Source organism: Apteryx mantelli, chromosome 5, assembly GCF_036417845.1.
Source record: "Apteryx mantelli isolate bAptMan1 chromosome 5, bAptMan1.hap1, whole genome shotgun sequence".
Taxonomy (NCBI): domain Eukaryota; kingdom Metazoa; phylum Chordata; class Aves; order Apterygiformes; family Apterygidae; genus Apteryx; species Apteryx mantelli.
The window spans coordinates 26,727,609-26,752,204 of NC_089982.1; the positions used below are offsets into that span (position 1 = coordinate 26,727,609).

Consider the following 24,596-nt stretch of genomic DNA (forward strand, 5'->3'; position numbering starts at 1 on the left):
ACTGTACCCCAAAATTTTGTCTCTGGAATCCTGGTATTTTTAGGGTAGCAACTTCATCAAGGAAGCTATAATATAATCCAGAACTGAGAGGTTCTTTGCTTGCAAGCTCCTTTAATAAGGATACCAAGCATCTTGCAAAGGCTGCTTCAGAAACCTCCTGCCCTCTTTGGCAATTCCCAATAAAATAGACTGTCTTTATCAATACAGATCTGTTAAGACAAATCATCACCACCCTTCTGGCAATAAAGAAAAGCCTCTTTGTTTAACATATGGTCAAATGAAAATATTATGAACATCTATTCTAAATTAACTTATTCAGTCATGACTCTTCCATTATACCCCTCACCAGCTAATCTGACTGCCGCTTTTCTGTGTAATGTTTTTTTCTCTTTTGGGAACACTAGCTTTACATTCAGAAAGAGTGCATCTACCTATATGCACTCCTCAGCTGCAAGTGTTTATGCTCTGTCCTGAGTCCGTAATGAACAGAATTTCATTAGAAATACAAACATATCTTTAAATCAAATCATAATTCAAGTACTGAGTTTTGACTGGAGAAACTGCATTAAGTCCCTGGGACAGCAGTTTTCAAACCTTTTGCATTATTGTTTGCCCTCAAAGCGACTTGTGAATCAAAGATTTCTAGCCTTAAACTGGTTACCATATTTAGCTGAAACCATAGAGCTGTGGTTTCCAAGCATTTTGGATTTGCAAAAGCCTAAAACATTTTGTAAGGAGGGGCAGGCCCCCTTATGACTCCAAGTCTTCTGATAATATGTTTGCTCTTTTTTTGGTTACCTTTTCATGGACCCCTTAAATTTCATTCCTGAATCATAGGAGTTTTGCAGACCACAATCTGAAAACCACCATTTAAAAGGGGCTGTAGCTTGTTTGTGGTATGCAAGTCAGACTTCTCATCTTAACTCTGTGAACTGTCACCATTCAAAAAATGTAGGGATAGTGAAGAGACTGAACCAAGGGCTTCTGGAGTCTGGCCTATTTAAAACAGACCAATAACAAGTAAAGCAAAAGAACGTCTGCAGCAGACTATCACAAAGTAAGAACAATTCTGAACACAACTGCAGACTTGGAAACTAAAGGTTTTACTCCTGATAAACAGGCTAGTCAACAGAGTTGCATAATACTTCTTTATAAAACCGATTTCCTCAAAAAGTTTCTTATAATTTTTTTTCCCCAGAAACAATAGATGATGTTTTAAATAAGTATAGTCCTTTAGCAAAGATAAAGGACTCCTGCTTTCAACAGCCATCTACCTGACACGTCCAGTGGCTCTGGATATGCTTTCCTTGTAGGCTGCCCTCTGGCTGGAGATCCAGTATGCACCTGCCAATGGGCTTTTGGGGTTTCAGACTCAAAGCTTGAAACTTTGACTGTGCTTCAGCTAAAAAAGAAATAGTTAAACCAGAGATAATTTCAGGAAACCTTTCAGATTCTAAAAACCCGGCAATTATTTTTCCTTTGGAAAAAACTTGATTAGCTCTATCTGGTATAGTCATTTCCTGCTTCATCCTCCCCATCTCCCAGGTTTCCAAGAGTATAGAAAAGAAATGGCTGAAAGCTGCTGTAGCTCTGGCAGTCCCCTATTGGCAATGTTTGGAGCAAGCCCCACAGGGCTAATTCAGAACAGACAACTCAGGAGTCAAAGATGAACTAACCAGTCACAGAGAAAAGGAAAAAAAAAAAAAAAAAAGGTCCCCCACAAAATCCTTTTTTATGTTCTTAACCCACTGGAAACAACTACAGAACACTAACTAACTTCCTGAAGACAAAAAATTGTATCACAAGAGTCTATTAGAAGTTATTTTTCTCTAGATTAAAATCCATCTGTAGTTGTAGTTCTGTGACTTGGCTGGTGTAATAAAAATTTAAAAGAATAAAAGTAAGAACAGCAGGTCTTTCTGGGATACCAGTAATTTAAATTTTCATGATGAAGGTCAATTTGTTTACATAGGATTTTGGATACTTCAATAAAATGATTTGCCAAATAGATTTCTCGGTCCCATACTCGATTTCTGGAACTCTTTTTAGCATAAAATGATTAGGATCTAGATCAATGTCAAATTCTCATCACTGTCTCTCAAAGGGCCCCCACAATTGGGAAGCTTTGCATTTGTTCACTGTGCCAACTAGTCCCAGCTTTCTTTTAGAAAACACATGTAATACACAAGCCAAATTGTTGTAAAGATCTCACAGAAGATTTGAAGCATTATTCAGCCTGTTTATATTCCATAGAATAAGAGATTAAAAATAGGTGTTGAAAATTTTTATTTAGATATTATTACAGTGATTATATGAAGAAAATGTGTGACTCTGGAACACAATATAACTTATTTAAAGATTAAATCAGTGAAAATAATTCCCTGCCTCTGTGAAAAATAGCCACTGAACTAATATATGTCATACTTTGTTATTTCAGACATAAAGAACTTAATGAAAGTGAGTCAATAGTTATTGTGGGAAACCACAGAAATACTATACAGAAAACAAGTGAATAGTTACCAACAATTTTGTCTGTCATTCTCCTAATCTTACAAAGCAGCCAACCCATGAGCACCAGCAGCCGGAATCAGTGGGAACTAGAATATATGGAGGTAAACCTGAATCATCATTTGTAGAAGGCAAATAGTCAAACCCTTCCTCCATGCTCAAAATTTTCTGCTGAGAAATCACAATTAGTATACAACTAAAAGCAGAAGTGAGACAAGATTACAGGGAGAAATGGGATTATGGCAATGACTGGAAAACTTCTCCTTTCCAGTGTTTCTACTTTTTTAATAACAAGTTCAAGAGAAATGAGTAGGCACTGACAGGAAGCAAGCTTTTACTTAAACTGAAAATACTACAGAGAAACTCTGAGGAAAGAGATATTTAAAAAATACATTTGAAGTGGTAAAGATTTAACAGCAGCTGAAATATTTAATTTATTGGCTTTCCTGGTATATATTGTAAAAACGTCATTTTAAGCAAAAGGACACCCAGTGAATTTCTTCCTGCAAATGCTCAGGTTAACACAGACGAATGTGAAGAAGAAAGTCAGATGGGTGATAAGCAGGGATGCAGGAATTAACTTCAAAGTCTGAGTTTTGCTAGCCCAGTGTGCCTACTGCCACCTATACTGTGTTTCATTAAGTACTACCCAAATGTTAATCAAGTTTAATAACCTTTTCCTGAGATATCCCAAGAAATGAGGTAGTAAAATTAAAACAGTTAGATGTTTGCTGAAAAGCAAATATATTTATTATGCACTTTCATATACACAGGGATTTTCGCTTAATATAATACAAGGAATAAAATAAAAATTTTACAATGTGAAATTCATTCAATGTACATTAAAGGCTATTTACAACCCACTCCAGGAAAAACAGTCTATCTGCAAACCAAGTTAACTGAGGAGTTCAGATGGGGAACATTAAGCACAACAGACGTTTGCATAGCAGAGTAACTGATGAGGGAAAATATCTTTTTAATTTTAAATAAATGGTAATGTTTTCAATACTGATCACAGAGAGGACAAAAAAATGCATCATTGTGCCTCAATACCTCTTAATGCATTTCTCTTTTGAAGAGCTTCTCCACATGTACACAGTATTGATATCAGTGTCCACAAAACAGTCTTTTCCCTAGTTTTCCCATCAAGAATTGTAGATGCCTTGTGGAGATGACCTTGGAAGGATCAGTGAAATGTGAAGAAGAGAAACAGGATTCACGTTTTATTCAGGTTTTTTAGGTTGTGAGAATTGTTACATTGACGGAAGAAACTGTGCTGTCACAGCTATGCAACTCCATTCACCTCTATTTGATTGTACAGATGTAAAAGAGCAGACCAGAACAGAGAGAACAACTGGGGGGACGGCAACTTTTCTTTGTATGCAGAAACCTCACAAATGATATTAAAAAATCACAAGCAACAGCAAAGTGGAATGCCTCAGACCTTTTGAGAAATCAAACATTTTAAAGCAATTCATGCTCTGTTCCAAAGCGATGCCCAAAATTTATAGGAATTGTTATTTTCATTCTCAAAACATTTTCAACAGGTCTACTTTCAGCTGATTTGGATATAGGGTTTCCCCACTAACTGTTTCAAATGTAAATATTCACACACAAACCATCAGGCTGTCTAGAAATTGCGGCCCCTTGTGAAACTGGCCATATTTCTACGTTCTCTGTCCACAAGGTGCATTAATAACAACACAATAAAATTAAATAAATATAATCCCAATGACAGTCAAGGTCAGTAGAAAAACGTCAGCATTCAGGGATCCCTTTCTACAGAACAAAACATACATCTAATAACTATGAAAAGTTTTATTCTTGCACAGTATTGCAAGTGTACTGTACTTGAGGTTCAGAATAAGTTTGCTGAGAACATTTTGGTACTCTCTCTTTACTTAGCCACTAACTCTCTTAAGGCCATTTTGCAAGACTTCTGTTATGTTAATTTTATAATTGTCCCACGGGGACAAGAAATTCAATACATGAAACATTCAGAATAATCAATATTGCTGTGTGTCAACTTTTAACATGTAATTTTGCTATGCACTGAATGCCTCACTATAAAAGATTTTCTTTTTACATTTAGTAACAAGTGAATAAGAATGGAGGTGCAAGATACTTTAAAAAGAAATCTAACTTCAAAAATGTTCTGATGATTGTTAATCATAATAACAAGACACTCAGCCCTTTAGTGCCTCAGAATATGTACTAGATATATATCCAGGGGCCATTTATTAAAGTTTAAGGATAGCCATACATCTAATTAATCCTCTATGAAAAATAACCTCAGCTTTCTATTATCTTATTTGTGGAATGATCGGAATTAGAGTACGAAAAAGAGGAATCTCAAGCCTTGAGAAGAAATACTACTCGTATAAAAATAGCCTTGTTTTCTAAAGAGCAAGGCTGTGTAATGGTGAATAGTAGAATATAGCTTGCGTTTTTAGGAGAAAATAATCACTTGCTTCATTCTTTCACTCATAGAGCTGTGCAAGTAAGTTATGCACATTCAAAGGAAAATTTCATACTGTTCACTTCTCACATACAATGGCCTTGATTTTGCACTCTTTTATACAAGTACAATTTTTCTACTGTAAGAGTGGAGAACCAGCTTTCCACTACCTGTAGATGGACTAGCCAGGCTGCTGATTAACCATGCTCCAGGTACAGAGATTCCCACACTGGCTGCACACGATCCATCTGAGGACTGGAAGCAGTAACTACATCCATACGAGTTTGTGCTATATAGAATTACCATCTCAAGACAGTGCTAACTCAGTAATCTTTGTACTCCACAGTCAATTGTGTTACTAACCTTTTGTTTTTCCATTATACTCTCACTGCATATTCTCTCAGTCTAATTAACAAAGCTTCTGTATTTTCCATGGACTTGTTTTATTGACATTCTCAACACAGTCCTTCAACCTGGAAAAATAAAGAGCTGACTGTTTCTAATGTATGAAGATATACATGAAGACAGGACCAGACCTTTTTACTTAGCACCTAAGACATACCCATATTAAGTTACCTCATTACCATAACAATAACTAAGACTATTTAAGATCAGATGTCCAAGACCAAATTTGCCTATCACTTTCAGTGGTCACAGTCTGCCATCCAGATTTGGTGCTGTAATACCAGATACTGGATTTTGTGTTTCTTAAAAATCCCAAAGGTACTTCAGATGGTTGCAGTTTGACTCTCTTGCTACCACTGAACAGCTATTGTATAGACAGAACACACAAGTGCAGTATTTATAAAATACTGTTACAAGATTGGTATTTGAGGGAACTTTTTGCAGCACACAGGAAACTGACCATACATTACAGCAATGCAAATGTGACAAACCGCTTATTTTCTTTAGCCACAGGAAAACAAATACAAAAAGCACTGCCTTTCCATACACAGTTCACTGTGGCACATGCACCTCTTCCAAGCGTTCTGAATAGGAAATCAGAATTCCTTGTTCTTACAATTTTCAGCTGTTGTCAGAGAAATACAGCATATATCTTTCTGCAATTAAAAAAAAAGTGCTCATTCTGTGTATTAAATACAAAGTACACAAAATAAATTTCTGAAGCACAGAGGGTTATACTGAGAAGGCAGCCTTAAAATGTAGGCACGTTACAGTAATTAAGGTAACTGCACTGTAATAATCACATTCTTAAATTTCTAGGTGGACTAAACAGGCATTGTGTGCTTTCATCCCAGCCAGCCGATAAACCATTCCGAGCAGAAGCACTTCTGTTCACAGCATCATGGAATTGGCCTAAAAGCACAAAACAAAAACGTTAAGTTTTGAAACAGTCCTTAGTATGCACAATGTTGTCAGAAAGACAGCTACCTGACTTCTAATTCAGGTTAAAAAGACGCAGCAATGTACCACCGATGAAAAGTATTCCCTGTCTAAACCAAAGCACATGGCACTCTCTACCATCCCAGCTGCTACGTGGTCCTCACAGCAACACAACCTTCTGAACATAATTCAGAAGAGGCAGCAGGGAGGGGACACCACTCCTCACATGCACTGATAGGATATTTCTGATGTGATTCTGTACAGGTGACTAGGGCGACTCACTGGTCAGGGAAGTGACCGCTTTTGCGCTAGAGACTTGGCAAAAGAAGACATAATTTATAGACTGCACCAAGCAATTCCACACCACCAATCCACGCAAAATTGTTTTGAAATGCCATACTTTAAACGAAGCTGTGTACATCGTTAGAGAGAGCGCAGAAGAAACCGTTTGGTTATCCATCACCTTACATGCTTTGTACATAAACAGGTACTTCACAGAAAAAAACCTTGAACTTTCCAAAAAGCAGTACTTGCTCCAGGGAAGGCAAAACCCAACTTGAATTTTAAAACTGTATGTGCCATGTGCACATTTTTATATTCTTTGTTTATAGTTTAAAATCAACCAAGATAGAAAATTCGAAAGAGCGTGCCAAAGGGATTATTTTATCTATGCTTCCAAACAGTACCAGTCTTTTGATGACAGGTCAGGACAAATCAGTACATCTTAGGTCTGAGCCTAACACAATAAATTTTAACATAATTGAAGCTAGCACTGAAAGGCAGGCTTGGGTACAGAGGAATTATGAAATACAATTGTTAATTATACATTTTAATATATTCTATGGTGGCAGAAAAAATTTTACAAACAAATTTGAATCCCATTTTGGACGTGATGTAGGACTGTAATAATCTAAAGTTCTTTTGACTTTTAATAAGAGCTAAGGCCCATCCCTTCTCACCCACTTATTCCCCAAATCCCTGCTCCCACAGTCCTGCCTCTGCACTTCTGCCAGCTCCAGAGCTCATCTCACCCTTTGGTAAGTAATGCTAATATTTGTATTTTATAAACCTACAGGTCTGGTATATAGTTTTTTTGGAACACTCTTCTTTTAAATGTTTTGATTTAACCAAAGTGCTAGCCACAAGGAAACACCTTAGGATCCTACACAACATTGTGACTTTCTACAATTTACAAGAGATCTCAGCTAAACCTAGAAAAAACACGTCCCACTAAACTTTGTTCTATTTCCAGGGCATTTGAGGACAAACACAGTCTACGTGCTTTTGACAGCTCAAAATCTCCCATTTGGGCATTCTGAAACATCTGCAACTGTCCTAAAAAATCTGCAGTCTTTGATGACTTGCAGCAGAACTGAGTCAGCTATCAAGAACGTTTTTGTTCTAAAGAGCAGCAGTCTGGTCTGTCAGAAATGCAGCATTCACACAAACAAAAAATACGTTTTCAGAAATAAGCAAAGAAACAATGGGAGAATATATGCATTTCATAAAGATGGTGCTCCTTTAAAATTCAAATGCATATTATTAATTATTAATATATTCCCAATACCTTAAAAAAGAAAGATAAACAAACCTCATCAGGATGAGGGAGAAAATTAATTCTACTTTAACTGACTCACTGACAGTGTATGTCTGAAAAAGCTACACAAAATTCCATTTTCAGCATAAAATTGGGTATTGGAGAGAAAGTAGGAAATCAAAACGAACCCCACTGATTTTCAGCTTATTCTTAAGAACTGCAGAATGTCAGAAAATTAGTACCGTAACATAGATTCTAATCTTCCTATGAGGTACGTCATCTCTTTTAAAGAAGAGTTACTTCACAGTAACAGAAATAAAAAATTAATGCCTCAGGTAGTATTTTAACTTTTAAATTTGCAGATAATTATGCTAGTCAGATTTCACATTTGAAAGCTAAAGTCAAAAAAATAAAATGGGTGTTTCTAACAAGCAGGAATCTTCAAAAGTTTCTTGAAAAGCATTTTTGTAAATACGACTACAGGTATTCAATATAGACAGAATTGCATTTCACTGATGACTATCTCTGAAAATATCACATATTAAAATTCCTAGCTCCCCTTAAATTGCAAAAAGAAGATTACAGTTCAGCCCTATATGAAATATGCTATTTTATTCAGGTATATATCAAAGACTGTGGGGCAAAATTCAACCAAACAGAATTCAGCATAAAGTGTAATGGCTCTCCAGTTCTTGTAAGGACAACGAAACAAATGTCTACTAGGTTAAGATTTTAACATTCACGGTTTTCATTAAGCAATTATGGTGATAAACTACAATGAAATGTATTTTGAGCTTACTTAAAACACACACAGTGAAATACACGCATTTGATTCCTTTGTGACTATGTAGGTTACCTTTTATAATGGTGTTTCTTTCTTGTAGTTGAAACTTGGGTCACTACCTTCAATCTGAAGTTTTAAGGCTTGCTTAAGGCTGAGTTCTGTTTCCGCGGGAGGATAGCCTTCCAGCACCTCCTGATGCCCTCTATCCTGCACTGTTCGTGGGACAGAAACCCTACTAAGAAAAACCTGATTGCTTTGAAGATGGTAATTTGGATTTGTCATAATTCCATTTCTCTTCTTCTGTTCCCCACTCTGCTGGTGAATGAGGAACTGTTGCTGAGATCGACCAACTTCTTGCTGAGCTGGTGGGACCAAAATTTTGCACTGTGGTTCTGCTGGCATTGATTTATGTGGCACACTTGTCCCAGATTTGGCAATAGGTACTCGTTTATCAAACTGAGTCATTTCATACTCTAACACTTTTGGTTGAGAGGAACTACTCTGTTTTATTTTTTTTCCACCTGACCCAGATTTGCTGGAGTTGTCCGTTTTCCCCTCTTTGTTTGTTTTAGTTGATTTCAAACTAGGTTTTACTTGGCTCCATTCAAATTCACTACTTGGTGAATTATGATTTTGACTCAGGGAATGAGTTGTGGAAGAAGGAGAAACAATAGACTGCCTGCTTCTGCTGCGTGGCAGGGAATGCTGCTGTATTTGTTCTGTAAATGACATACTGTGGAAACTATCAATGGGCACTGTTTGAGCAGTCGCAGTCGAGGATGTGGTACGGAGAGAAGAATTTTTGGAACTCTTCAGGGAATTATTCGATAAAGATGACTTCTGACGGTCAACTGTAGAATCAGGCGATTCTGAAGGAGAACTGAACGCATGAGCTGGCCCATTAGACAAGCCACGCATACTAGGCTGCATATCTCCACCGGTACTCCCTGAACTATTTGACTTCATTGTTAATGACTGCATTTTAGAGGAGACTGACTGCAAGGGTTTTTGCTCCATTGTGTGGACTGGAGATGGAGTACAACCATTCAGAGTAGATGCACCATATTTTTCCAGTAATTTAATAATCTGAGAGTGTCCATTTTTAGCTGCAACACGCATAGCAGTGCGACCAAACTGGTCCGCATGATTTGGATCAGCACCATGCTCCAGTAATATTTGCACAACATCGATGTGCCCCTCTTGGGCTGCGATACAGAGTGCAGTAGCACCCTGATTACACGTATGGTCAACCAGAGCTCCATGCTCAATTAAAAGCTGCACTACCTTCACATGACCTTGCCAAGCAGCAGACTGCAAAGCAGATCTCTTCTCATTATCTGCAGCATTCACATCAGCATGGTATGTTATCAGCACCTGTACCATCTCCAAATGGCCCTGCCAGCAGGAAACATGGAGTGCTGTTCTTCCTTCAGCATCACTTGCTTCTACGTTTGCACCATTTTCTAAAAAATACTCAGCCATTGTAAGCTGGTTTTCTAATGCTAAGATATACAGTGTTGGCCGGCCATCAGCATCTTTGTAGTTTACATCTGCTCCATGGCTGAGCAGCAGTTCAACTATATCTCTGTGACCTTCTAAAGCAGCAACACGGAGAGCATTTCTCCCATCATAGCCTCTCTGATCGATGTTAGATTTATTTTCCAGTAAAATCTGCACGCAATCATAGTGACCTTCCTGTGCAGCCAAAATGAAAGGTATACGTCCATCATTATCAATTTCATTTGTTCTAGCACCTTGTTCTATAAGTGCTTCACATATCAACCTGTGACCTTCAAAAGCTGCCATGTGCAAAGGTGTCCAGCCTGCATCATCTCTATGATTTTCATCTAGTCCCCTGTCCAGCAAAGTCCGTACCACTTCCACATTGCCTTGTGCAGAGGCTATGCTCAGAACTGTTCTCCCTTCACTATCAATGCTATCCACAGCTGCACCCCAAAATAAGAGAGTATTTACAACTGAAGCATGGCCCATGGAGGCTGCTGCCAGAAGAGGTGTACGACCATTGTTGTCTGTGTGATCAACATCAGCTCCTCCTTCTAGAAGTAGATCAACAACATCCACATGTCCTTCATAAGCAGCTACCAGCAGTGGAGTCATGCCGTCTTTATCGCAATGGTCGACTTCAGCACCACGGTCAATTAGAAGACTAACCACTGAAGCATGTCCCTTACTAGCTGGTACACAAAGCGCAGCAACAGACAGCGCAGTCCTTCCATCCACATCCTCATGGTTTACCTCTGCACCATGGTCCAGCAGGTGCTCCACAATCTCTTTATGTCCCATGTATGCTGCTGCAATCAAAGCTGTTCGACCCTCATTATCAGCTTTGTTAACTTCAGCACCATGTTGAAGCAGATTCAGCACAATATCTTCATGTCCTCCCCAAGCTGCTGCTCTCAGCGCTGTCCGACTATCTGCGTCTGCACAGTCCACTTTGACTCCAGCGTAAAGGAGTGCAGAAACCACCTCTGTGTGCCCACCCCACGCTGCAGATCGCAATGCTGTCCAGCCATCACGATCTGTGTGATTAACATTAGCCCCACATCCGATCAAGCAATTGACAACCTTGGTATGCCCCTGTCGAGCGGCTAAGGTAAGTGCTGTTTGCCCATGAGTATCTTCTATCTCTAAATCTGCTCCTCTTGAAACAAGCAAGTTAACAACATCGAGATTGCCACTGTACGCTGCGTTGGCTAAGAGCGTTCTCCCATTCGAATCACACTGGTTTACTGAGGCTCCATTGTCTAACAAGGTACGGATGGAATCTTCCCTTTCCAGAGCTTGCCGAACAATGCAAGATGTACGGTCATCTTCACTGTTGACATGAGCACCGGCTTTTACCAATAGCTGTAATACTTCTTGTTCTTTAGGAATTAAGGTTGACAGGGAGTCTTTGACAGGTGTGCCATTCCATATCATCCACAAAGCCAACTCTGAAGTCTCTAACTGTAAATTTGAATTAATTAGATGCAATGCAAATTCTTGAGCTTCTAATGGTGTTAAATCCTTTGCTCGGCAGGTGTAACTCATTGCCAGCATTCTGTGTCCCTCTGCTGCATTACACAAATATTTCTGCGTACAGTGCTTTACATCCAGCAACCATTCTGCAAAACTGTAATGAAACAAGATTTTTGTATTTCCAAGTCCATCAATAAGGACTTTTGACAGGACATCCAATTTGCGTTGAAAGTCTTCCATAGTCAGTGTCATATTTTTGGTCCACACGGCATGATACAATTCCATTGTGGTTAACGGCCTACATGCTGCAAGAATTACATTAAGAATAGGCTGGACCTTTGCAAATTGTTTTCTCACAAAAAGTCTCTGACAAAGCCAAAGATATAGGCCATTTAATGTTCCTGGAATATCACGGATCTCTCGCAGCATGATAAAATTCTCCACGACACCATCCAGGACACGTTCCAGATACAAAAAGCAACCACTGCTTTTGATGTGAAGCTGATTCAGCATTTCTGCAGTTTCTTTTGTGAGATGTTGTCTCAGCGCTTCTTCCTGATCTAAACGATGTAGAATATATTGCTGCACGTCTTTCACAATATAAGCCTTTCGTAGATCATCCAGACTTATTTTTCGAAAACCTATTGGAAGAGAAGAAAGTTACTTATTTTTGATCTAGTTTTAATTAATTCAAAGTTGAAAAAGGCAAAAACAAGAACTAAAAAAAAAAAGGAAGAGACATACTTCTGGGTAAGCAGCAACCATGATAATGTATTTTGCATGTACAGATACTGAATGTAAATTTATATTAATAGCAGAGAACTTTGACAATAGATACATACATTGTTTTATCATAATCTACTATAAAAAGAAACGCATATTACTAAATGAGAAAATTTTCAAAATAACTCTGAATCACGCATTGTGTGTCTGCCTTGAACAATACTAACCATCTAAGTGAAAACAAAAAAGCAAAACCAGAACTGCAATCTAAATAAGATTATTAAATATTATACTATTAAAGGAATAATCCTTTCTCCAATTTAGGTAACAGTGGACCTCTAAATAATTTTCAGCTATTAGATTAAGACAACTACTACATTAATATATTATAGAAGAGATTATTCACACCTGGTACACAGGTATGATAAAATGTATATAACAAATCACTCATAACAAGACTGCCTTAGTTTCTTTTAATAGCCTTTATGATGAATAGAGACACTGTCAAAAATAACTTTAAATATCTTTATAACGCTGTGCAATGAATATTAAATTCTTTTCCAAATAAAGACTTTACTATAGACAGACATCCTAGTTCTTAGGTAGGTGACTCATTACATAGGGAAATAGGTTCTCAGTCATATGATCCCATTGTTATTCCAACCTGTTTACATTTGAAAGAAAAAAGGGAAATTATTTTGTGCATGTATATATACACTGGGTCTATCTCCTACCTAGATGCATACACATACACACCCACACACATACACTGACTCTGTGTGTTACCGTCACAGAGCATAAGAATGCTATTTTTAGAAATAGGTGAAAAATAGTCTCTAGGGCCATTTCAGTAGCAAGAAAGCTCTCAAGAAAGAGGCAGAACGGAGCATCTAAATGATGTTACAGTTACATGGACTACACAGTTGATCTCTGTCATTTAAAGCATTTGTTTTGCTAGTACCAAGTTATGCATTTGTCAAAGACCTACCTTCTTCATTTAATGAAACATTACATTGTTTGAACAGTACTTTTCTGGAAGCTATAGGAAAACCACAGAAGTTACTGAAACAGCAAATTAAATTACTGAGTTTAAAATTGTATTTTAGGCCACAATTGTACCTCACTTCTGCAGGTTCAGATCGCATCTTCCAGTATAGCAACTTGCACATGTTTCCTTAGAGTCAGCTAATCTAGTCAAAAAAAATTTTGCTTTTCAAACCAGAAGCACTTACTAGCCCCCAAATTATACCGAAGGAAAAGCAATCATATAGTAACCCATTCGAAGCAATGTGGGCCCTAGCTCCATAGAACTAATAGTTTTAAGTGACACTTTGAAAAATGTCATTTTCTGATCAGTTTTTATTATATTTAAATATTCTATGGATCAGACTGCTCAGTCTGTGAGCTTGTTTAACTGAAAAGTCAGCCCGAAAATTAAACTGTGCTTTTGTTCCCAAATGCCTTCAGTAAAGGTTTTGAATGTCAAATTAGGCTCACTCTGTTAACTGTTTAGTCTCCATTAGCATTGTACAAATATAACAGACTAGAACTGAGGGGCAAGTTCTGGTGAGGATACTGCTTTAGTATCCTACTTCCTTTATTAGTTACAGTAGCTATACGAATCTAAACAGGACTAAATCAGCAGACTACTTAAAACAAAAGTATGCTTCTCCCCCAAATAAAATAATCTGGTAGGACGTAAAGTAACACTTTTGCACAGTCACTTTTCACACTAAGACTACACTAATAACAGTGTCTAACTTGCAGATTTTTCAATGAGAAGGTAAGGAGACAGAAAACAAGATTTTGGGGGCTTGTTCTCTATTGTACTGGGGCATATTTTTTTCAGCTCTACAAATAAACAAAGAACTAGCTTTATCCACCATAATTCATCACAACTTCTAGTAATGTCCTAACCGGACCTGCAGAATGGCATAGTTCATTGATTTTACTACCCACTTGATTAAAATATTCTGTATGCAACTTTGCAAACCCGTAATTCACGCATATAAGTAAGAAACAATATAACAAATGAGTAAGGACAGCCAGTGCCCTCAGATCCTGCAGATTCTAAGCTTTCCTTTTAAATGAAAGGCTATTTCTAAATTATGATTGTTCAGAAGATATAAAAGTGGAAACAGTGGAATTAAAAACAGAGTGCTGGCTCCATGCATTCAGCCCAAAGCTTGGCTGCATGCATCCACAGACACATGAATACCCAGAGCTGTAATCAGGCACTTCAGTATAGCTTTGGTTGTCTCACTGTCATGTGTGCAGGGCACAGCTCCATTTCACTGAATACAGAGCAAATCCAACCACCAAATCCATTGACTTTCTGCTTCTTTAAGCCTCTCTGTTAAGAGTGCCTTAAATGCTTCTCCAGGTCAAATCAGTAGCTGTCACTTGGCTGAATGAGGCAAAAAGCTTTGCAGACTCCTTCTGAATGTGTCTCGTTGTAAGTGATTCTCCTCATGACATCTCCAGTCTCTCATGTCAATCCCATGCCCTTATCTTTCCTTCTTATATACTTGCATGTGTAAGTTATTTTTGTTTTTAATATAACTTAAATGCTTTCTCAATTTTCTACAAGTTAATTACATTCCCCCAAATAAGAAAACCTCTGATAGATGCACACGGCAGCAACCCTGAGATTTCTGCTAGTGCTCAGTGTTGACCAACTAATGAGTACTCTTCACCTTCCAGGACTCTCAGCCTTCACATGCACACTCACAGAGCAGTAACTATCCAAGCATCTCAGTCTGGGCATGCATGCAGTATAATTCAATTGCTTCAAAAGCACAGAACTCTTGTTTATCTTGGAATCCAACCTGTTTTTTAAATACCAATTTTAATTTTGCTTCCCAAAACAGGTAGCAAAGCGAATGAAACCATTTTGGACGTGATCACAAAAACAAACAAACAAAAACTCTGGTGGCGAAAAAGGATTTTTTTTTTTTTTTAAATGAGGCTGTATCATTACTTTTTCCATGTTATAGTTGAGAATATAGCCCTACTCTGTACTCACCCAAGACATACCAAATGTCTAAACACTCCAGACAAGCAAATAAATCGCTGAAGAATTCAGAGCAGAACTCAGTAATCCAAACAATTTGATTGGCTCTACGTTCACCCAAACTAAAAGTTGTTTTTTCTCTTGAAATATTTCAAAATAGTCCTTCTCAGTGAAATCCTATATGTCATATCTGAAGACAAGCTTGTAGAGCAACAGTAATATTACAGACATAGAGATTTTTGCCATATCCCAGAAATATGTTCCTTAAGGGTTGGGATTAATAAATTTCCATTGTAAGAGACTTTGGAACAGAAATAGGGTGTTAATTTTAGCCATAGCACCATGCTGCACTATAATAAATAAACAAAAAAGACTTTATAGATAGAAAATATATTAAAATTCTGAAATTCCCTTTGCTAGTTTGAAAGAGTACAACAAAGCTGTGTTTTTTTGCCTGAGCATCTATCTAAATGAGGTCATTTTACATTTCTAAACAAAGATCCTGCAAAGTTGCTTTTCAACCCCATCAGATACAATAAGTCACTTTCACAGACAAGAAGCATCAAAACATTAAGAGAAAGCTCGTTTTGTTTCAGATGCATTCCCATGAACTACCTAAGCTCAGCAAAACAGCAGTGCAGCAGACAGAATTTGCAGTCCCACGACCCTGCTTTTTGCATTGTTAAGATTTTTCTTACAACACATCACTTTCAACCCAATAGAAGCTCCAATATGGATTTTCCTGATTTATTGAATTCCTGGCAGCTCTGTAAACGAATCAGTTCCAAATGTACTTCTGGGCAAGGTCTGGGGTCATTCAAAGAAAAAAAAAAAGCATCTTGGCTATATAAATACTTCTATAGCATGTTAACCTTTTCAAACTTAAAAAAACCCATACTATTAACAAGCAGGCTCCACTAAATACTTAAAAATATCCGTCTATTAAGATATTATCTAAATAAATTTTATTGCATAAATTTTAAATAGGCTTTAATATATTTCATTTGTTTAACTGCACTGTTAACTTTAAAATAATCTAAATGATTAAAACCATGGCAATATATTGACATTAATAGTATACACTGCTGATCTAAGCATATATTAATTAGGAATTTCTATGGCCATTTATGTACATCTGTGCAAAAAGAATAATGTATCCAGCAGAGTAAAAAGCACCTGAAAACTAAAGGAGCACAGTTAGCTTTTAGAGCATTTGCAGCATATTATATTCCACATTTCATCACATCCACCACAGATGCTTAGAGACATTGGAACGGTCTTGACCAAATTCTGCCACTCTCACTGGTCCAGGTCATTGCACAGAAGCTTATTTAGTTAGATTTACTGATAACAGTCCATTAAAAACAAAACAGAACAAAACAAAACAACAAACCACACACAAAACCCCCAAACCTTCCCTCTTTAATTACACAGAATAAAAATGTATAGTGGGGAAGTTTTCTTCAAAATACACACAGAACTTTTATTAGGAAATATTTAATGTAATATTCCCTAGTATCAATTTTTCGAAGTGGTAATCAGAGAAGAGTGAGAAGAGATGAAGTATCAAGTAACCAAAATCATGTTCACATGCTAATAGGGAAAAAGTCTGCCCAAATTATGTCCCAAGCCTTTTGAGCAAAATTTTTCAAATATAGGAATATAGGAATGAATTTTACAACTATACAGCTATCAAACAGCTGTATAAATTATCTTTTATGGTCAAAATCCAACAAAGACTTTAAAGCAACATGAAACTATTTGAATAAATTCCAATTTCCAATGAAAAATTAGAGGACAACTCAGATTTTCTTTTTTTGAAACAATCTCTCCCAAAGGAGTCTCGTGCCATTTACATTTTGGAGTTGACAAGTGAGGAGAAAAGGCTCAGTTCCAAACCAGGCAATTGACCTCATTTGAAGATTCACCAATATGACTGATAGTAGCTTGAATAAACTAAATAGTATGAATCTTCTGGATGCAGAGAAGCTGGTTATGATTTTTACTGCATTTTCTCCAACATTTTCATAGTCTTGCTCATTTCTTAATTTTAGAAAAGGCTACAAGAATGATTATTTTCAACATCCATTAGGACTAAACCCAGCAAACAGTGAAAGTACTAGAAAAATCTACGCTCCAAAGATTTCTCATCCAGAATATGTTTGGATAAATGTCAGCTTTTAATAATATCTGAATGTCTGGAACTGAATGATGGATAAATGGAAGAGGGAAAAATTAATGACCTACTGTCTGCTTTTGCCTATGGATAAGTAGGTGAATGGAGTTTATGCTGTCTCTGATGCTGGTCTAAACCCTTTCATATCCATTTTTGTGTTTTTTGTTGTTGTTTCCAATATCTAACATTAACTTTATGGTAACTATGGTTCCCTGAAACATGACATCCACCTGAATTCTACCGTTCTGGTGCACACATGCCTCACGCAGGAGACTGAGTTCTTTCAAGCAAGAATGTCAGTGTTTAATTGAGGGGTTTAATTAAGCCAGATGCCAATGAAATACATAGATATTTGCTTTCTGCATGTAGCTCAAAAGAAGAAATTAAGTAAACGTCTATTAAAAAAGTCTCTTTAAACCAAGAAATAGTGCATTTATGCATAAAGATATTAAACATTTTAATTACTTATCTTTGTGCTATTAAATGAGGAAATAAATGCTTTTCATTCAAACCTCTCTAAATAAAGTTGCCTGATTTCAAAATATCTAAAGCTTTTAAAACAATACGATAGATCTTTGAAAACAGAATTTTGTTTAAGAGTAACTGCTGTACTTTTAAGATTTAGCCTCATTTTAGAAGAAACACCTGTATTAGCTAATTAGCTGAAGCATAACAAACAAAAAAATTATGCTCTGTGCCACTTTCAGGTTAGAGGGATTTTTCAGTTACTTAGAAATATAAAGGAACTTTGTATTTCTATAATTTCTATATTTCTATATAGCAAATTTTAATAAAAGATTGGAAAGAATGTGTTTAATGTATCTATTCAATAGTCCATACTTGTTGATGAATGACAGCAAATGACAATGCAGCAGATGATTTGGATAATTATGGATGCATAGGAGTGAATGGCTACATAAGAAAAAGATCCAAAAGAAAGCAAGCAGGCATGATGTGGTAGCTGCTGACAGTTTACATACAAGAGGAGGCAGCATGACATGCATTATCTGTTCCCCTTCTTTTTTACTCAATTGGCTGGTTTTTGCTCACTGTGGAGGGTGACCGCAGACTCATGCAGGCATCAATTTACATTTGGTTCTTATTTTTTTGAGGTTGTCTTTGCAGCCATAAGAGGCAAAATATATATTTTTTTCTTTAAATTAACAAAAGCTGAGATTCTGGAGCAAGGGGAAAAATCTGTAGCACATTGTGCTACTACAGCATCTTGGAATACACAAGGGCCCAGAACACAAGCCGCTGCAGATGCAGACAGTAAAGAATTATTCAACTTTCATGAATAAGTTGCCAAAAAAAAAGTGAAGGAACAAACAGGACTAGAATAAACTTCCTTCATCTTTTCTCATTCGTACAGTATCTGGTGGTAGGAATGATATGTTTACCACTGGCAGCAGCAAGATAACTGTGGACAAAAGACTGGACTCTTTCTTCCATGCACAAATTATTTTTGTTAGGGATAAGCTTGCAGAACTCTCATCTGTATTGGACACCCAAAAAAACCCATCTCCAGGACCATGCCATGGCAGCAACCCTGCCCTAATCATTTATAACACATTCTGACAAATAGGTTTAGCTCTCATTTCAGCAGATTTCTAAAAGAAGTTTTCATTACACGAAAAATTTAAATGAAACTTGATATAAACTGATTATAAACAAATTAGTATTGGCTAGTATATCTTTCATGACTTACTCTAAAAGTTTTAGCACATAAAACTGCAGATGGGACTCATTTTCCTAAAATAATGCTGAAAAAATTCCAATCCATCTTACTAAATTAGAGCAAAAGTGATTTTTTTGTTCCAGATTGAAGAAACACATCCGAAAAAAACGTACAGCGCTCATATTATAGTTAGGCTTGTGAATGCTTATTTGCTGGGAAATTGGAAGCATGAGAATTTCAGTATAATAGTGTCCCAAAGTGCTGAGCACATCATACACCATTTCTTCTATCACAAGTGCAAAAAACACTCATCACAAATCTTGAATTCTGCTAGCCTGCCACATTAACCAGCTTAGATAAACTGGCTCAGCTAAAAGCAAACACGCAAATACAACAAAGCAGAAGAGTTTGCCTCAGTAGAAGTGTTAATGACAGACTATCCTTTTCAGGCTAAAAACACGATATCAACATTATCTTGAGTTTTGCAACACAAATTTGCAATGTATCTGAAGTTAAAAGAAGCTTCAGCCATCATCCTCACATTCACACTAAATCTTTCGCAAACTTGAGAAATGGCTGCAAATCGGAAAATTATCCAATAGTGTATTAAGTGGACAACTGTCACATTGGCTGTAATGTTACAGTTTTCTCTCAGAGTGGGAAAAAAACACCACTTCCTCCAAACAGACCCTAACATTTCATCTCAATTTATATCCAATTATTTTGGATTCATTCTTTCTTATTTGTACCTTTTCCACAGTGGAGATGGCATTATAATATTCCAAGTCAACTTCCTTATTATGCTATTCATCAAATCATTCTCTGTGGAAATGAGGACTTAACTCATTCAAATTAAATTTATTTTAAAGGCATATCCATTAGTTCTGCTGATTTTTCCTGTCAAGAATTCCATCTGGAAACATACTTAGAAGACAACAGCATTTTTTTAGGACGAGTCTGCAATATTAATACGATTCAGTGGAAAGGAAATAAAACAGTTCTGAAGAAAGTTTTGTCTGTTTTTTGGCAACGACAACGTATCTAATCAGCCAAGTTTTGACAAAACTATCCCCATATGAACATCCAAAGAAGCCCTATGAAACTACCCGAGTTTCTTTTGGTTCTCAGATTCTCCCAAATACCACTGTTCATGTCTGCCACTGATTAATACAGTACTTCATTCCAAATGCAATTATCACATTGACCTTTTGCCACTGTGGCAACGAGGAAGCCTACGGGTCTATGTTCTATAATCACATTTTTGTCCTAATTGTTGCCTTAACACACACAGGCTTTATGCATCGGCCTGGAATCCAGTCTGGATACTGCCTTTTACTGAATTTCAGAAAATATCCAGTAACAATGTCATTATAGTGAAGAAATGTTCTCGTGACATAGTAAAGCCTGGATGAAGAAGTTGTAAGGCATTCTTCACTGTGCAGCCTCTGCCAAAAATATACTCTAAGAATGCAAATCTACACTGTTACTCTCTCAAGTTCTGCCTTCAAAGGTTATTCCCTGCTTTCTGAAAATAAGAGGAGAAATTTTAACATGAGATGAAAAAATCTTTTGAGGTTATAGAAATGGGTGTATACAGCAGATATACTTAAGTACTTACACATCATTTACCCTGTTTCAAAGCTCTTTAGGACAAGCAAAGCATGAAAAAAAGCTCACAGCCACCAAAAGTTGTATTGCAAAGATATAATATACGTCCAAAATACTCTGCTGATTTAAGCTTTCCACAGTTCTCAGTAAACTGGAACGTGTATTTTTTAAGAACTATCATTTCTGTCATGACCATTTTTTTGAATTAAGCATCATCACTACTTTCAGCCATCACCGAGGGTCTTGTAAATACTTTCTCTCTGTTACAGGGCACAGGTAACAAACACTTTTTATGGTCTGTACTCACCTGTAAACATTTTTGTAACAGCTTTACTCTGCTTGCGGGCAGAACATAGAAGGAGCAGCCAGGGAGGGAAGAACTCAAAGTGACCAGCTAAAAGCTCTGCTACTGTTCCAGATAAACCTGTAGAAGTCTGTTCACCCTCGGAAACATTACAGCCCTCATCAACTGAATCTACAAGCAGGAAGAGGCTCTGCTGAGGGGGCTTCATTCCCAAAAGCGGAAGCAGAATGCACCTGTAAGGAACATGAAACAAAATCAGTGTTTTAAACACATTTAACAATACATTAACAAGTATATAGTCTTTCAAGTCAAAGCGATGATCAGCTTAAAAATGTAGATTTAATTTTTAAACAATCTAAGGCATTTTTTTAAATAGTTACCACAGAAAATACTGAAGTAGACTGAACTTACTTAAATATGCATAGTCTGAGTTAGTCAATAATGTAGTTATTGCTTATGCAGTATTACTTTTTAATGAACTCATGATATATAACAATACTTTAAAATCATGTTGTTCAAGGTTCATTGGAAGAATTAGAAGAATTTTGGTTTAGTAAGAAAGCAGTTACTTGCCCTCAAGTTTAAGTAGTTCATCACTGTTGGCTGCCAAATCTGCTATTATTGCTTCTTAGAAACTAACAGTGAACAAGAGTTGGTCATGAAACAAAAGTCTAAATAAAACACACCTGAAATTTTAAGCTGAAAATTCTAGTCTAAATGAGTAACGGTTTTACAAAGAACTGAATTTCTGCAGTTTGGTGCCATGCCTTCACAAATGAAATGTCAATGCATCTAGTAGCCAACTAAGGTATTCCGCAGGGCCTTGGGTGTGTTTGTTTTTATTTATATTGAGGTTGCCAAGTTCCATTACTGAAAAAGGATTATCCTGCGTGCTAAGTATGTCAGCATCTATACTAACGCATATCAGTGCATGGCTAATAACAAAGGTTCTAACCTCATGCATGTCGTAAGTATATTATTTTTTTACTTGAGTCCATAATAATCTTCTTTCATTTGTTTTATTGAATAAATTTATCTTCAGAACACTTTGGCCAACACATTAATTATTACCTACCAAATACTCATATTAAAGTACTGGCAAATCTTGCCTATTAATGGAAACAACACAACCCACTCTTCAGAAATGTTTTGTAAGCACTGTTAGTAGAATGTTTGTTATTTTCTGTTTTTTGACTGAGAAGAATGAAAAATGGTAAAAGAACTGTACATCTTTTCATGTTCTGACAGTAACAGTAGAATCTAGCATAACAGACTATGTGATCTAATACACTTGGAGAAAATTTCCCAAGGGATAAAAAGGAAGTACAAAACATTTGTATTCTTAAAGTATTCAATATTAGATTAATTTTAAATCTCTAATACTAGCCTCTATTATTTTCAGATTCACAAGACTTCTTTGAAGAATTCACAAGAATTCTTTGGTACTTCCACAAAACTAGTCACTCCTCCAGAAAATGCCTGAAGTGCAACTAAAATCACTGTGCACTAAACTGGCAAGTTAAGCAGCTACCAACTTACAGAACAGGAAATTAAAGTAGCCATAAGGTTAAAATTACTGTTCTAAGCAATGCCAATCCCACACTGAAAGGAGGCAGATTGAAATTACCACACTTTCCACCCTTTCCCCCCCACCAGAACACTGCCTTGCCCCCTCAGCTATTCATGTCAAAGCAGTTTCCCTGCATTGCTTCTATCTAAATCAATTTTCTTTTCACATAGGTCTCTCTACGAAATTAGTTTTCAAGTATGAAGGTTATTTCAAGAGGTAAACAACTGGTAATGGTATCTTAAGCTCACCTAAAATTCCAGGGACCTTACCAAATACACCTATAAAATATCTTAGTAGTATCTGACAAAGTTCCTGCTAGTATTTACCTGTTGGGAATACCACCAAGAGAAGTTAAGTGCCATGTTTGGGAAAGAGTCCCAAATTATTTTGCTTAATTCCTACTGTTTGTAACAGTTGGCTGGAGTAGGTCAAACCAAAAGGTTCAGCCAGCCTCCAAATACGGCTGAAAGTAAATGTCTAGGGAAAAATGTAAGGACAGGGGAAGCACTAAATCCCATTTTCCCAGAACACACACTCAGATTCCAGCAAATTGTGGTTCCAGGGACTTTCTGAAATAAGAGATTTGGTCTTTGTATTTCATAGTCCTTAACTGATTTTTCTTTCACAGATTATAACATTCTGTAGCAAGGAGTTTTACAGCTTAATTAAACACTGTGTGAAAAATCACTTCCTTTCATTGTTTTAAACCCAATATCTCCTTGTTTCGTTTGATACCCTTTAGCTTCTGTACTGGAAAGGACGGTGAGCAATTACTCTATATTCACTTTCTCAAAGTCAGTTGTAGTTTATTGACTTGTATCATATTCTCCCTGACTCATCTCCTTCCAGCCAGAAGAGTCCTAGTGTGTTGACTGTGCTTCATACAAAGCTATTCCATACACCCTTGTCTCCCTATGCTGGACCTTCTTCCCATTTCACACCACTTTTTTTTTTTCCTCTTGAATCTTAGCATAGCTTAATTTCCACCAGGAAAAAAAAATGCATACATAGAGAGAAAGAGACAGACAGATAGACAATGGCTTCTCCCAGCTTACAGCAATATTACTAGAAGTGTGGCATTGAAGAGACACTGATTAGACTTTCTTTTCAAGTGACCTTACAAACCTATAGCTAAACTTCTGTTCTTTCTAGACATTTTATATCTATGATCTCAGAGTAGATGCCAAATAACATAACTGAAACTCTTCAGAGACAGTAAGTGAATACAATGTACCAGAAGTGAAGTCATGTGTACCACCATATACATTTCAGTAATTCCCACTCCCCTCTAAAATCTTATTTTCATAAGAAATTTACATAACAGCATGGAATTAACAATGTCCTTTGTACACAGTGATTGTTGTTAGGAGTCGCTTAATTTGCCAAGGGCCACTCAAAAGATTAATGTTGATTTTCTTTAATTTCTGAAATGATAACAAACAGCTACATCTTCAAGAACTTTCATATTCAATATAATTATAAAAGTGGTTATCATTACATAGCAATTTCCTTATAACAGAAAATTTCTGAAATAGAAATCTCGATTTAAAACAACAAAATGCAGGAATAGAAAATAATAAAAAAATAGAAAATTTTTAGAGAAAGCAACAAGATTAAGTATCTTAAAGTACAGAATACAATTTAATGGTGATGTAATGTAGTGACTTATTTATCCAGAACCAGGATTTTTTTTTTTTGATAGACTCTAGCAAATAAATAGTCCTCAGAACAATCAATCATCCCACAGATTTCTTCAGGATTGCTACCAAGCTGACTGAGCCCATGCAAATAGGGTTTTCCACACATGAAAGGAATATACATGGGCAATGCTGAAGTTCTGCTTATGATTATCCTTAAGATTTTTAGATTGAATCCACAAAAATACGGAGACACAACAGAACAAAGGAGGAGAGC

The 24,596-nt window shown here is 36.6% G+C and overlaps 1 protein-coding gene across 1 annotated transcript in view; it reads right to left on the reverse strand.

Moving 5' to 3' along the window:
• Positions 1–3,235: 3,235 nt before the first annotated feature.
• Positions 3,236–24,596, reverse strand: part of ANKRD50 (ankyrin repeat domain containing 50) — a 40,828-nt gene continuing 19,467 nt past the window's right edge. Inside the window, exons 2-4 of the mRNA XM_013951746.2 lie at positions 21,116–21,345; positions 8,704–12,251; positions 3,236–6,283 (exon numbers count right to left, since the gene is read on the reverse strand). Coding sequence (XP_013807200.2) covers positions 8,707–12,251; positions 21,116–21,345 — 3,775 coding nt within the window. The 3' untranslated portion in view covers positions 3,236–6,283; positions 8,704–8,706. The remainder of the gene's footprint in view (positions 6,284–8,703; positions 12,252–21,115; positions 21,346–24,596) is intronic.